Consider the following 12670-nt stretch of genomic DNA (forward strand, 5'->3'; position numbering starts at 1 on the left):
CCCACCCACCTGGAAAGTCATAAAGGAGGGCCTGGGGCTTAACCTTAGATAACTTTATCCCTGATGGACAGACTGTGAGTGGGAGGAGGGAGAAGGCTGTGGGGTGTGGGTACAGGATCAGAAGAGGGGGACTGCCTAGCTGGCCCTTCTGCTTGTCCCCTCTGGCCAGACCTAGGCCAGCACTCAGCCTGCCTGCTTGGTGCTGCCCCTACTTCTGTCCTGGCTGCCTGGTCTCCCTCTGGAGGCCCTCTGCAGACCCCCCCACCCCACCCCGCCAACAACCCCTCATGTTGGGATTGGGCCTCTCGCCTCACTTTCAGAACGAATCTCTTGTCCCATCAGAAGGGCTTATTCTGGGCAGCCCCGGTGGCTCAGGGGTTTAGCGCCACCTTTGGCCCAGGGCGAGATCCTGAAGTCCCGGGATCAAGTCCCACATCAGGCTCCCTGCATGGAGCCTGCTTCTCCCTCTCCCTCTGCCTGTGTCTCTGCCTCTGCCTCTCTCCGTGTGTCTCTCATGAATAAATAAAATCTTTAAAAAAAAATCTTATTCTGCCAAGTTAATAACTGGTGTTGGTAGGAGGGGGAAGGGGAGGGGGCAAGAGGGTGTGAACTGCCTCTAAATAGACTCCTCTCTGCCCAGAGGAGTGAAGCTCTGGCATTGACCTTGGCACCAGGGTCTGGGTCATGGGAAGTCTTATCCAGACAGCTTTCCATGCCCTCCCCTGCCCCCCAGGCCACTGAGCAAATCCTCCCCCCACCTCAAAATACCCACTATGCCTCTCCTCCCCCTGCATTTCCAAGAGTCCCTTGTTAAGAGCTAAATGTACCTAGGAAGGACGGTGTCGAGCTGTTAGCAGGGACCCTGGCTCCCTTCCTCAGAAGGGGCACAGGAATATATTTGATCTAGAGCATTAAGTAAGCAAATTTAGGTAAAAAGGCCACAGGGGGTCCTCTGAGTGGCCAAAGGTCTGAGGTATTCTGTGGAAGGGCCCTGAAAGTAGAATGGCAGGTGCTGAAAGAGGGTAGGCAGGATTGAGTATGTCTTCCCAGGGCTGAGCTGGAGTGTTTCTGTCTGGTTTATTATTATTTTTTTTATTTTTTAAAGTTACAGTCTTTTTTTTTTTTAAGATTTTATTTATTTATTCATGAGAGACACACAGAGAGAGAGAGAGGCAGAGGGAGAAGCAGGCTCCATGCAGGAGCCTGACGTGGGACTTGATCCTAGGACTCCAGGATCACCCCCTGGGCTGAAGGCAGATGTTTAACCGCTGAGCCACCCAGGCGTCCCTTTCTGTCTGGTTTAATGTCAACATGTGTTAAAGGGCCGAAAGTAAGTAACATTATTCACAGTGGCCAAAAAAAAAAAAAAAAAAAAGTGGCAGCAGCCCAATTGTCCATGGACAGATGAATGGATAAACAAACTGTGGTTGATTTATGCATTGTATACATCCATACACTAGAATCTCATTCATCCTGAAAAGGAAATGTTGACACCTGCTACAAGCGGATGAACCTAGAGGACATTATTCCCAGTGAACTAAGCCAATCACAAAAGGGCAAATACCGCATAAATATATTTTATATGCGGTACCTAGAGTAATCAAATTCATAGAAACAGAAAGAGCAGTGGGTGCCCAAGGTCTAGGGGGAGAGGAGAATCCTTCAATGGGTAGAGTTTCAGTTTTCTAAGATGAAAAAGTTCTTGAGATTGTCCACACAACCAGGTATACCCTTACAGTGTTGAATCGTACACCTGAAACTGGTTAAGATGGCAAATTTCGTGTTATGTGTTGTTGAACACAGAAAAAAATTAAGTAATAAAAGTAAAATATAATGACCCCCCCAAAAAAGAAAGTGGAGATGGAAAAGCCTCTAAGTCAGGTCATGTCAGGCCCAGGCAGTGTTTGGTGCCCAGGACCCTCAAATGCCCATGGGGGATGGGGCTAGGCTAGGCATCTGGGGCACAGGCGAGAATCTGAAGGGGCAGGACTCCGCCAACCTGGACACCTGTCACAGCTCTGGCTCAGGGGCTGCCGGGACCCTGCCCCCCAAAGTCCTCACCTGCTGGCTCCTCCGTGTGGAGCCTCCCACTCCCTCTGGATCATGCTTAAGGCTCTCTGAGGCTCATGCCTTTTAGCAGGTAAGGGTTGAGCCCCCACTGTATGCCAGGCACTGTGCTAACTGCTCCTGGGGGTATGAGGGGGATGCCCAGGGGACCCCAAAGAGTGACCAGAGCAGGCTCACATGACTGCATGTGGGGCAAGGACTTGTGCATAAAGGTAGGAGGAGGTGTCCTGGCTCTGAACCTGGAGTGGAATGGAACCCCCCCACTCCCCCCCCCCCCCCCCAGGGCTGTGTTTGTGCAAATGCCTGTGTGGTCCAGAGCGGGTCATGTCTGCGGTCCCTTAGGATGCCCTGACAGTCTGTGTGAATCGGTGGGGGCAGAGGTGCACCTACAGACCCGAGGCCCCTGTGTGCACAGGCTGGGGAGCACAATGCGAGTGGCCAGCGCGGGCGGCGACGCTCCCAGAGCGGAGACCGCGCGCTCGGACGGCTGGGGCGATGCTGCCTGCTCTGATCCCTAACTCATTATTAAGCTTCTCGCTCTTTACAGACGCTCCCTGCGCCTCCCCCGCTCGGGGCTGCAGCGGCGCAGGCGCCAGGCCGAGCCGAGCGCCGAGCGGGGAGCGGGCGGCCGTGCTCCGGGCCGGGGTCCCGGGGGAGCAGGTGAGCGACCCGCGCCGCGCGGCCCCCAGGCCCTTGCGGAGACGCCGCCCGGCCGCGCTGCGCCGGCGCCCCCGCCTTCCCCGCCTGGCAGTGCCCGTCCTGCCTCTGTTGGCATCATCCCTCCTTCCCCTGCCTGGCATCCCTCCTCCCCCCTGCCTGGTATCTCCTCTGCTCCCGCCTGCCTGGCATCCCTCTCCTGCCTGCCTGGCATCCTCCTCCCCCCTGTCTGGCATCTCCCCCTGTCTGACATCCCCCTCCGCCCCCCTGGCCTCTCCCGGTACTCCTCCCTGCCTGGCATCTCTCTGGTCGCCCCAGTGCCTGACATCCCTCCTCCCCCCTGCCTGGCATCTTCCTTCTCACCCCTTCCTGGCACCTTCCTCTTACCTGGCACTTCCCCTTACCTGGCACCCCCTCCTCCCTGCCTGGCATCTTCATCCCCTCCTCCTCTCCGGATTTCTCCCCCACTCCTGACTCTCTTCCTCCCCCCGCCCCCGCACATCCCCCACCCTCAGCCTGGTACCTCTTCCTCCTGCCCCCTTTCCTGCACCTCTTCCATGGCTGGCAGGCTCTCCCCTACCTCCTCTCTGATACTTCCCCCTGCTCATCTCTGCCTGGCATCTTTCCCTTCTTCCCCTACCTGGTACCTCCCCATCCTCCCTCCACCTGCATTTCCCCTCCTTCCCTTTGCCTGGCACTCTCCTGCCTGGTACCTTCCTCTCCTCCCTCATGTCTGGCACCTTCCCTCCTCCCTGATTGCCTTGCACCTACTCCTCCCCATCGCCTGCCACCTCCTCCTGCCTAGCGTGTTCCCATCCTGCTCCTGCCTGGCATCCTCTCCCTCCTACCCACTCCTCTGCCTGGCACCTCCCCTCCTCCCCCCTGCCTGGCACCTCCCCTCCTCCCCCTGCCTGGCACCTCCCCCCCCACCCATCCTGCCTGGCACCTTCCCTCCTTCTCCTGCCTGGCACCTTCCCTGTCTCCACCTGGCACCCTCCTGCCTGGACACCTCTCTCCCATTCAGGTTGCCTCTCTGTTTTTAGCCTCCCTGCAGAGCTCCTCCCCCAGCACCCCTGGGCTGGTAACCTCTCCCCCCTTAGCATCTTCCACCTCTCATTGCCAGCCCTGCCTCCTCACACTTTTTTGGAGTTGCCTCCTGGCCAACACCACCTATGTGTGACCCTGAACCACTCTTATACTCGTAGCACCGCCTGGTCCTCGTCCCCCACACTTCACCTGCCCAAGGACTCCACTCCTGGGCTGGGTCCTGACCCCAGCCTGTGGCTCTGCTGCTCACACAGGAGGGTGAAACCACGAAGGCCATTCACTCAGGGAGGGGCTGGCGTGAGCAGAGTGGGCACATTAGGAACTGGCTTACTCCACCTGCCTGCCACCAGTGGGACTCCCTCAGGTATCCCTGGGCTCCAGAAGCCATCCAAGACCATCCGGCTTCAGGGCTGTGCCCTGTACCTCCAATGCCCAGGTCCCCCTCCCCTCCCCTGCCTACTGCCTCCTCTCCCAGATTTGCCTCCCCTGCCGGGCCTGGGTCTTGCCTGGGTGCTCTGCTCTCTGTCCTTCCAGCTCAGACCTGCCACCTGGTCTCTGCTGGCTGCTTCCTGCTCTCACCCCACTCCTACCCTGTGCTCCCCTGCAGCCCTAGCTGGCCCTTGCCCGTCCCCTCCATGCCCATCCCATTCTACACACCTCCTGTTCTCTTTCTCAGACCTCCTTGTCACCGAGTTTGGTCCACCCAGCCAGCCCCCTCAGGCTCCCTTTCCTCCCTAGCCCTTAGAGGTCCATTTGGACTCTGCCTGTGGGACTCTGGGTCTGGCCTGCCCCTCCCACCACCCTCTTCTTTCAGATTCTCCTCACAATGGCCCTTGGTGCTACAGGTGCAGTGGGCTTTGGGCCCGGGCACCCAGGGGGCACTGGATGACTCCCCTGCTGCAGGACCCCGCCACCTATGACGCCAGGCCTTCAGCACCCACCCGCCGTGGTACAGGTAGGCACTGCCCCGCAAACCCAGGAGCAGGAGCCCTGGGACCCTGCTAAAAGGTGCTGGCCCTCGGCCCTCTGCCCTGAGCCAGACCAACAACAGTACTTCTTCTCATCTCCTCCGCTGCTACTGGGGCCATCCCCTACCTCCTACCCACCTAGCTGCTGGGGCCATCCTCCCACCCCCTGCCCCCCCTGTTGAGGCCATCCTCCCATCCCCCACTAGTAAGACTCCCCTACCCACTGCTGCTGGGGCCATCCCCCACTGCTGGGGCCATCACCCCACTCCCTATCCCTCCTGCTGGGGCCATCCCCACCTCCTATACCCCCTGCTGGGGCCACATCCAAACCCTGCTGACATCTTCCACCCTTGCATCACCTCTTCTGAGTGCCCCTCTCATCCTGCCTCCCTGGGTCCTCCCCATGAAAGCCAATCTGAACCAGGAACCTGCGAGCCTGAAAGCAGTGTTTGGTTCAGGTGAAAATGCTCTGGGGCTCGGACTTAGTTCATTTTCTCCCTACTCACAGACATCCAGACACATGCCCCCTCTAGCTTCACCTGTGTGTGTGCACATGTGCACACTGTAGGCACACAGGTGCTCTCTGCTAGCTGGGGGGAGCCTGCAGATGCCTAACACAACTTGGACTCTAGAAACTTAGCCCCAAACATGCCTTGGCAAACCTCTAGGAGCCTTTCAGAACCCAGGCGATGGTTTGTTCTTGGCAGGAGGGGGAGGTGGTAGCAGCCTGTTGCATGGGCTCTGGGGGGGCCAACCCCGTGTTGCCACTGGGCAAGTCTCAGACTCAGAGGTGCTCCAGGTCCTTCGTATGGGAGCTAGACCTCCCTGAGTGCGAGGAGCTTGGCCTGGCTTGTACCATATCGGTGCCCCTGGTCCAGGGGGGAGCCCCGAGGCCCAGGGTGGAGAGGCTGCCTGCCCGAGAGCCCCTGTACAGCTGTGGGAAAGGGCAGGAGCTGGGTCTGAGGCCTGCATTCTGGTCTGCGTTCCGCCTTCCCAGCTTCCCCAGTGGGAGTCTCCTGTGACAGGCGGAGGGCTGGGGGACCATGAGGTGTGAGGGACTGAGCCCCTGACCTCAAGACCTGCAGTCCAGCAGAGGGACAGACTTAGGAGAGCCCCCAGGGAGCACCACAGCAGACAGTCCAGGCCCCAGGGCTCTGAGGGGAGAAGCCTTGGAAGGAGCAGCATGCTGAGGGCTTTCAGAGGACGAGGGGCTGGGTGAAATGAGGGTGGCTGTCTCAGCTGCTCCTCCCTCAGCAGGGCAGAGGAACTCACTGCCCTGCCTGAGCTGTTGGGAAGGCCAGGGCCGCCCCATTCTCCTCCCTGCTACCCGTGGCACTGGCTGATGCCTCGGGCAGAATGGTGCTGTGGCCAGCTTTGGGGGAGCCTGGCGCTGTCACCTGAAGCTGGTCCAGGTGGAAGCAAATGCGATGCTTTGCAGGACAGTCAAGGCCCCAAATAAAGGTCCTGCCCTTTGCCCCACATCCTAACTGCTGCCTCAGGTTAAGTGTGGACCTGCTTGTTCCCCGGCTTGCAGGGGTTGGTTTTTGCAGTGCAGAATCCTAAAGAAAAGGTGGTGCGCTTTCTGGGCAACTCAAGTTTTCGTGTGTCTGAGGGTGGAGGCTTGCCCAGCAACTGGGGTCCCTGGGAGGTGCACTGGAGCCAGGGACCCCACGTGTGAGTCCTTGTAAATCGTGGCTGATTTGGGGGATACTGAGCTCAGTCCTAACCTGGCTCCCCAGCAGCAGTAGGTCGGTGCCCTGGGTTGATCCAGACCCTGCCTGAAGGAGTGATCACCCCAAAGATTGGGCAGCGGAGGCAGGGAGGTGTGAGAAGCTGGGGGTAGAGGTGGGGGGTGGCTCAGTGGGTGGTGGGTATGTCTTAGTGACACCTGGTGAATTGAGTGAATTGGGTGTCCATCCTGAGGTTCCTGGGACCCTCTCCATCTGATGGACTTCTGATGGAGTATATGGTGAGGTGCCAGGGGTGCTGGTGAGGTTTCTGGCATCTTGTTTTAGAGCTGCATTAACATGAAATTGGGCTTCCTTCAGCATGTGCAGTCCCAGGCATGGAGCCGGCTTTGACGCTTGGCGGCTTGGGCACGTGCTGTCATTTGGATGCTGACAGGCCCTGTGCTAGCGTCTAGACAGCGTGGTGGCTCGAGCCCAGGCGTGCAGCAGCTGGAGGCTGTCTTCGCCCTGCGAGCTGGCAGTGTGATTGCAAGTGAGAGCTCGTTATTAGTGAGCGCTAAGTGGTGGAGGTAATGAGCTGGAGGTGTCACCAGGAGGGGGTGTCACGGGAAGAGGCATCAGGAGGTGTCACGAGAGAAGGCTGTGTTGCAGACATGTGGGATGAGTGAATGGTCCTCGGATTGGGCTGGATCCTGAGCCCTCTTGGATGACCGCACCATGGGTGTCACCCTGCTGCTGGTAGGCACTCAGCTGCCAAATGCCTGGTAGGGGGCTGTGGCCGTGGCCCCGGTGCCCCTTGCTGGCAAGGGGTGTACAGACCCTTGGGTCCCTGGTGAGAACCCTGAGGGAGAGTGGTTGCTCACTTCAGCCTGGCCCGCCTCTTGATTTGATTCCCAAGCTGTGAAACCAATTTCTTTGTTACCTAAACTTACTTCCAGGAAATTTGAGAATGTGTCTTATGAGCATGTGTCCCGCTCATGCCTTTCCTGGAATTTACAAACTTGGATCGTCTCCCATGTCAACCTTCTTTCCAGACCGAAGAACATTCTGGGGCCCGAAGCGAGGAGCAGTGTACTGTGGGGAGGGAGAAAAGCAAAAAGAGGAAGACACAGGAAGATGTGCTTGTGACCCAACCTCTCTCCTGACAGGGTCCAGAGGGAGGGGCACTTTGCAAAGACGGGTGTAGTGAGGAAGTCAGGACGTCGGGGAAAACAGGTGGCAGCCAAGGGTGATGCTAGTGCATAAAACACAAACCCTGAGGCCCCAAGGGCCCTGAGACCCCTGAGAAGTCTCTCCTGTGTGATGACGTTGAGGGTGGGACACTGGGTGACAGAACTAGGCAGTGTCCCCGACAATACCATGGGTTTCCTCGGCCAAGGCAAAGAGCAACCCCATAGTCTACACAGCCATGTATAAATATTGCTGGTCATGGTCAATGACAAGAGAAAAGTTAGAAGGGCTAGATGAAGACGTCGCCTTCAGGAAACGCTCTATGTGTTAATAGTCACAACAACATCTTTGAGAGCTAGCAGGCAGCAGGAAGGTCTATTTAAAATCGAGAATTCAGTACAGAGTCACATTCTTGGGGAATGGTAATACCCTGGTAGGAATGTAGATACCCCAACTAGCACATCTGCCCAGCAGGTGAGTGTGGGTATAGGGTGGGACCAGTCACAGTGGGTTCTCAGTGGGTCGTGAACCCATTGAGAAGTAGGCACGTGTGTCAGGGACATGTCAGCTTCATTACAGGGCCAGCCAGACTTGAACCTGAGGCCTGGATATAGCAGAGACTCTATACCCTAACTTGGGGTTGCTAATCTGGGGCATGAGAACAGGTTGAAATGGGGTCCCTCCTGCCAGCAGACGCAGCCACAAGGTCACGGCAGGCTGCAGGGACCAGCCCTGATGTGACCACCTGCTTGGCCCCAGACCCAGGAGAGGAACTTGTCCTGTGGATGTCAGACCCCCACCTCAGTAGGCAGAGAACCCCTCCCATGGGGTGGGAAAGGTGGCAAGATTATTCCAGAGTCTTCGCTCCAGAGGAGCAGAGTAGAAATCTCCCCGTGAACACATGGTGACAAGAGCACAGGGTCCCCTGCACGGTGGAGGTGGGGCTGGCCTTCTTGCCAATGGCGACACAGAAGCTCAAGCCCAGACCTGGGCGTGACATTTGACCACCCCTCTTCCTTCTCCTCCCATTGGAACAATCATCTCTTCCTTTTATTTGATTTTATTTCCTAGACACATCTCAGTTTCATCCGCTTATGCCTCATGTCACCACCCTAGGCATGCCGCTGTCGTCGTCTGCCTGGACTGCTAGGGTAGCCACCCAAGGGGTGCCTCACTCTCAGTATGGGCCCCTCCTCCCAACCCCACCCCCCTGGCATAGTCAGGGTTTCTGCAAGACGGACCTGATCTCTTCTGTCTTCTGTTTCCTCGAGGGCTTCAAGCGCCTGCCCTCACTCAGGGCCTTCCCTTATGCTGTTCCCTTTGCCTGCAACACACTTCCAACTCCCTTCACCTGCCTAAATCTGCCCCTCCATCAAAACTTGACTTAAATGCCATTTCCTCAGGGACACTTTCTCCCTACCCTGATTAGGTATAAAGTCTCACCTTCTTATAGGTTATAGCATGTACCAAAAATTTAAATATTTCATTTTAGTGCTCCTGAAAGGCACAGACTGCATCTGTCTTGTTCAGCACAATATGGAAAAATATTTTGTGAATGAAAGAGGTGGGGATGGGGATGGAAGGAGGTGGCTCTGACAGCTGATCTTAGGAGGACCCTCAGGGGCATCTGGGTAGCTCAGTTGGTTAAGCATCCAACTCTTGATTTCAGCTCGGGTCATGACCTCAGGGTCGTGGGATCCAGCCCCACGTCGGACTCTGTGCTGTGTGTGGAGCCCACTCAGGATTCTCTCTCTCCCTCTCCCTCTGTCCCTCCCCTGCTCTCTCACTTGCTCTCTCTTGAAGGAAGGAAGGAAGGAAGGAAGGAAGGAAGGAAGGAAGGAAGGAAGGAAGGAAGGGAGGGAGGAAGGGACAATCCTGAGATCTCTTTGTACTGTTGGCCCTGCCCTCTCTACACCCCTACAACCCAAAGGTGGGCCTTTTTTGTCTTTCCACCTTGACCTGCTGACACCTGAGCTGCTCTTGGTCCACGCCTGGGCATCAGTCCCTTTCCAAAAGGACCTATTCACCATATTCATAGACACTCCTTCCATATTTAGTTCTTTTTAAAAATATATTTATTTATTTGAGAGAGAGGTGGGGGGAAGGGCAGGGAGTGGGGGTGGCAATGGGAGCAGAGGGAGAGAGAGACTCTTAAGCAGACTCCCCACCGAGCACAGAGCCTGACACAGAGCTTGATCCCTCCAACCCTGAGATCATGACCTGAGCCAAAATCAAGAGTCAGATGCTTAACTGACTGAGCCACCCAGGTGCCCCATCTTTAGTTGTTCTTGTGGTGAGGAGAATCTTCCTTCCTGTGACCCTGGTCTTGCCCTCTGGATTTACAGAGAATAAACCCCATCTGCTTCCATGACATCTGACTGCCTTCAGACATGTGGCAGCAGTTGTCCACACTCCCTGGGCCGCTCTCAAGAACATTCAGGTCTGGCTTCCTCACATGTCCCTTACCTGGGGGCCTGTGCATGCTGCTCACGACTTTGGTGCCCCTGGGAGGGCTGGAGGCCAGTGGGGCTGCCCGGTGCTGTGAGACAGACTTTGGGGCTCCCAGATGTCCATGGGAAAGTGGGCTCTGGCCCTTACCTGCGAGGCAGATGTGGGAAGAGGCACCTGGTCCTCTGGGCCTCCGTGTCCCGTCTGTAAGGTGGGATTTGATGCCTCTTCTATAAAGATCCAGTGGGGAAAAAAAAAAAAAAGATCCAGTGGGAAGCTAAGTATTGAGCACTTAGCTCAACATCCAGCAGGTGATGAACGCCAGAGTGCCCCTTGTCACCTGGTAGGTTAATATGGGATGCTCAGTGCTACCGTCTGCACTGCCATGTCCAGGTATCATCTGTAGACCCTGTTTCCATGTCACCCTGGGTTCTGGGCCCAGCTTCCACCCTCACCGCCGCCGTTCCACTGTTGCCCCATAAAGGCCTTAGAGTCTGCAAGAAGCCCCTGGGCCTTCTCCCCTTGCTGAGGACTCTATTTTCCTTGCTCCCACGTCCTGAACTCGGGTGCAAAGTTACCTAGTTCACTTCCCCGCCAGCAGCCCTCCTGCAGCCTGATGCCAGCTGCACATCTAAGGGCCCTGCCTTCCTTGCCTTTAATAAAGTTTTGAGTTGGAAATAGAAAGTCAGCTGGCGGGATCCCTGGGTGGCGCAGTGGTTTAGCACCTGCCTTTGGCCCAGGGTGCGATCCTGGAGACCCGGGATTGAATCCCACGTCGGGCTCCCGGTGCATGGAGCCTGCTTCTCCCTCTGCCTATGTCTCTGCCTCTCTCTCTCTCTCTCTCTCTCTGTGACTACCATAAATAAATAAAAAAATTAAAAAAAAAAAAAAAAAGAAAGTCAGCTGGCAGGAAAAAAAAAAAAAAAGCCGGCAGGGTGGAGGAGAGAGTCCCATGGTACCCTGGCTGTCCTGGGCTGTGAGCAGATCGGATCCGGATCTGAATCTGGTGTCAGCAGTGGAACTACAGCAGGAGCCCTGGTGGGTGGATGGGCTGGCTTGCAGGAGGGGCCCCAGCAGCCCAGTGGCCAGAGGAGAGGGAGGAGAAGCTGAACTCTGGCTCTGTCTACAGACCCCACCCAGCAGGAAACATTGTTTTGCTTTTGTGCCTCAGTTCCCTCTTTGACCCTCTGCCACCCCACCACCATCTTAGGCTGGCCTCTTCCTTCAGGAGAAAACCATCTTAGAAATCCTGTCAAAGGGCAGCTCTGGTGGCTCAGTGGTTTAGCGCCACCTTCAGCCCAGAGTGTGATCCTGGAGTCCTGGGATCGAGTCCCACATTGGGCTCCCAGCATGGAGCCTGCTTCTCCCTCTGCCTGTGTCTCTGCCTCTCTCTCTCTCTCTCAATGTCTCTCATGAATAAATAAATAAAATCTTAAAAAAAAAAAACAACCCTGTCAAAAAATGCCCGTGTTGGGTGGACTGCAGCCCCACTTGTCCAGACTCCCCCTCCCCCACGCCCTCTGTTCCAGGTTCCACCTCTCACTTCTTCAGCAGCCCTGAGACTCCAGAGCAGCCCCCTCACCCCCCACCCTGGGACGGAGAAGAGCCAGGCAGGCCCCGGGCAGAAGAATAGCAACCAGTGTTGATTGAGAGCTTATGGCAAGTTTTAGGAACGGTTTTAAGAACCTGTCATGGTTTAGCTGATTTATCCTCACCACAAGGCTATGGGGTAAATGCCAGTATTATCACCATCACTTTCAAGATTAGAAACTGAAACAGAGAGAGGTTGAGTGACTCCCCAATGGTTACCACATCCAGCCCTCAGAGGTATGCGGTGACCCAAACCACAGCGGCCCTCAAAGAGGCAAAGTGGCCAGCCCTCTCCACAGGTGCAGGCCAGCCCCTAGTACCCCAGCACCTAGGCCCAAGGTCAAAGGCTAGTTGATTTGGTGCTCAAAGCTCACATCATTTATATTCATTGCTGGGCCCCCAGGGCTTTAGAGTTTGCAACCCCCAAAATGAAGGGTGTGATAAATCAGAGAGGTCCTGCTGCTTCACCATGTACAGCCCCTCCTTGATTCCATCATATTGTTTCCAAGTGTATCTGGCTTGTGTTGCCAGATTTCCACGTTTTTGTTTTTTTTTTAAGAGATAGAAATCAGGCTTTTTATGTGAAATCTCTCAATTTTTAAGAATTTTATTTTATTTTTAAAGATTTTATTTATTTATTCATGAGAGACAGAGAGAGAGAGGCAGAGACACAGGCAGAGGGAGAAGCAGGCTCCCTGCAGGGAGCCTGATGTGGGACTCGATCCCAGGACCCCGGGATCACGACCTGAGCCAAAGGCAGATGCTCAGCCGCTGAGCCACCCAGGTATCCCTCATCAGTGAATTTTAAACAGAATGCTAAGATTCTTGTCAAAAACTTGAGGTTCCTCCCCCAGGTTGAGATGGGGATCCCAGTGATGTGCTGCTAATAGGAGGGACTGGAGGTAGAATCCCCCGTTGTCAAATCCCCCTCAAAGTTTGAGTTTTATTTTATTTTTTAAAAGACTTTATTTATTTATTCATGAGAGACACACAGAGAGAGAGGCAGAGACACAGGCAGAGGGAGAAGCAGGTTCC

At 55.8% G+C, this 12670-nt stretch overlaps 1 protein-coding gene across 2 annotated transcripts in view; it reads left to right on the forward strand.

Moving 5' to 3' along the window:
* The first annotated feature begins 2613 nt into the window (after positions 1-2613).
* Positions 2614-12670, forward strand: part of SMARCD3 (SWI/SNF related BAF chromatin remodeling complex subunit D3) — a 31374-nt gene continuing 21317 nt past the window's right edge. Inside the window, exons 1-2 of one of the 2 annotated variants that reach the window (XM_072776945.1) lie at positions 2614-2727; positions 4586-4726. In XM_072776945.1, the coding sequence (XP_072633046.1) occupies positions 4688-4726 (39 nt within the window). In that variant the 5' untranslated portion in view covers positions 2614-2727; positions 4586-4687. The remainder of the gene's footprint in view (positions 2728-4585; positions 4727-12670) is intronic. The other variant, XM_072776946.1, reaches the window with a different exon arrangement.

The sequence above is a fragment of the Canis lupus genome, chromosome 15, assembly GCF_048164855.1.
Source record: "Canis lupus baileyi chromosome 15, mCanLup2.hap1, whole genome shotgun sequence".
NCBI lineage: Eukaryota > Metazoa > Chordata > Mammalia > Carnivora > Canidae > Canis > Canis lupus.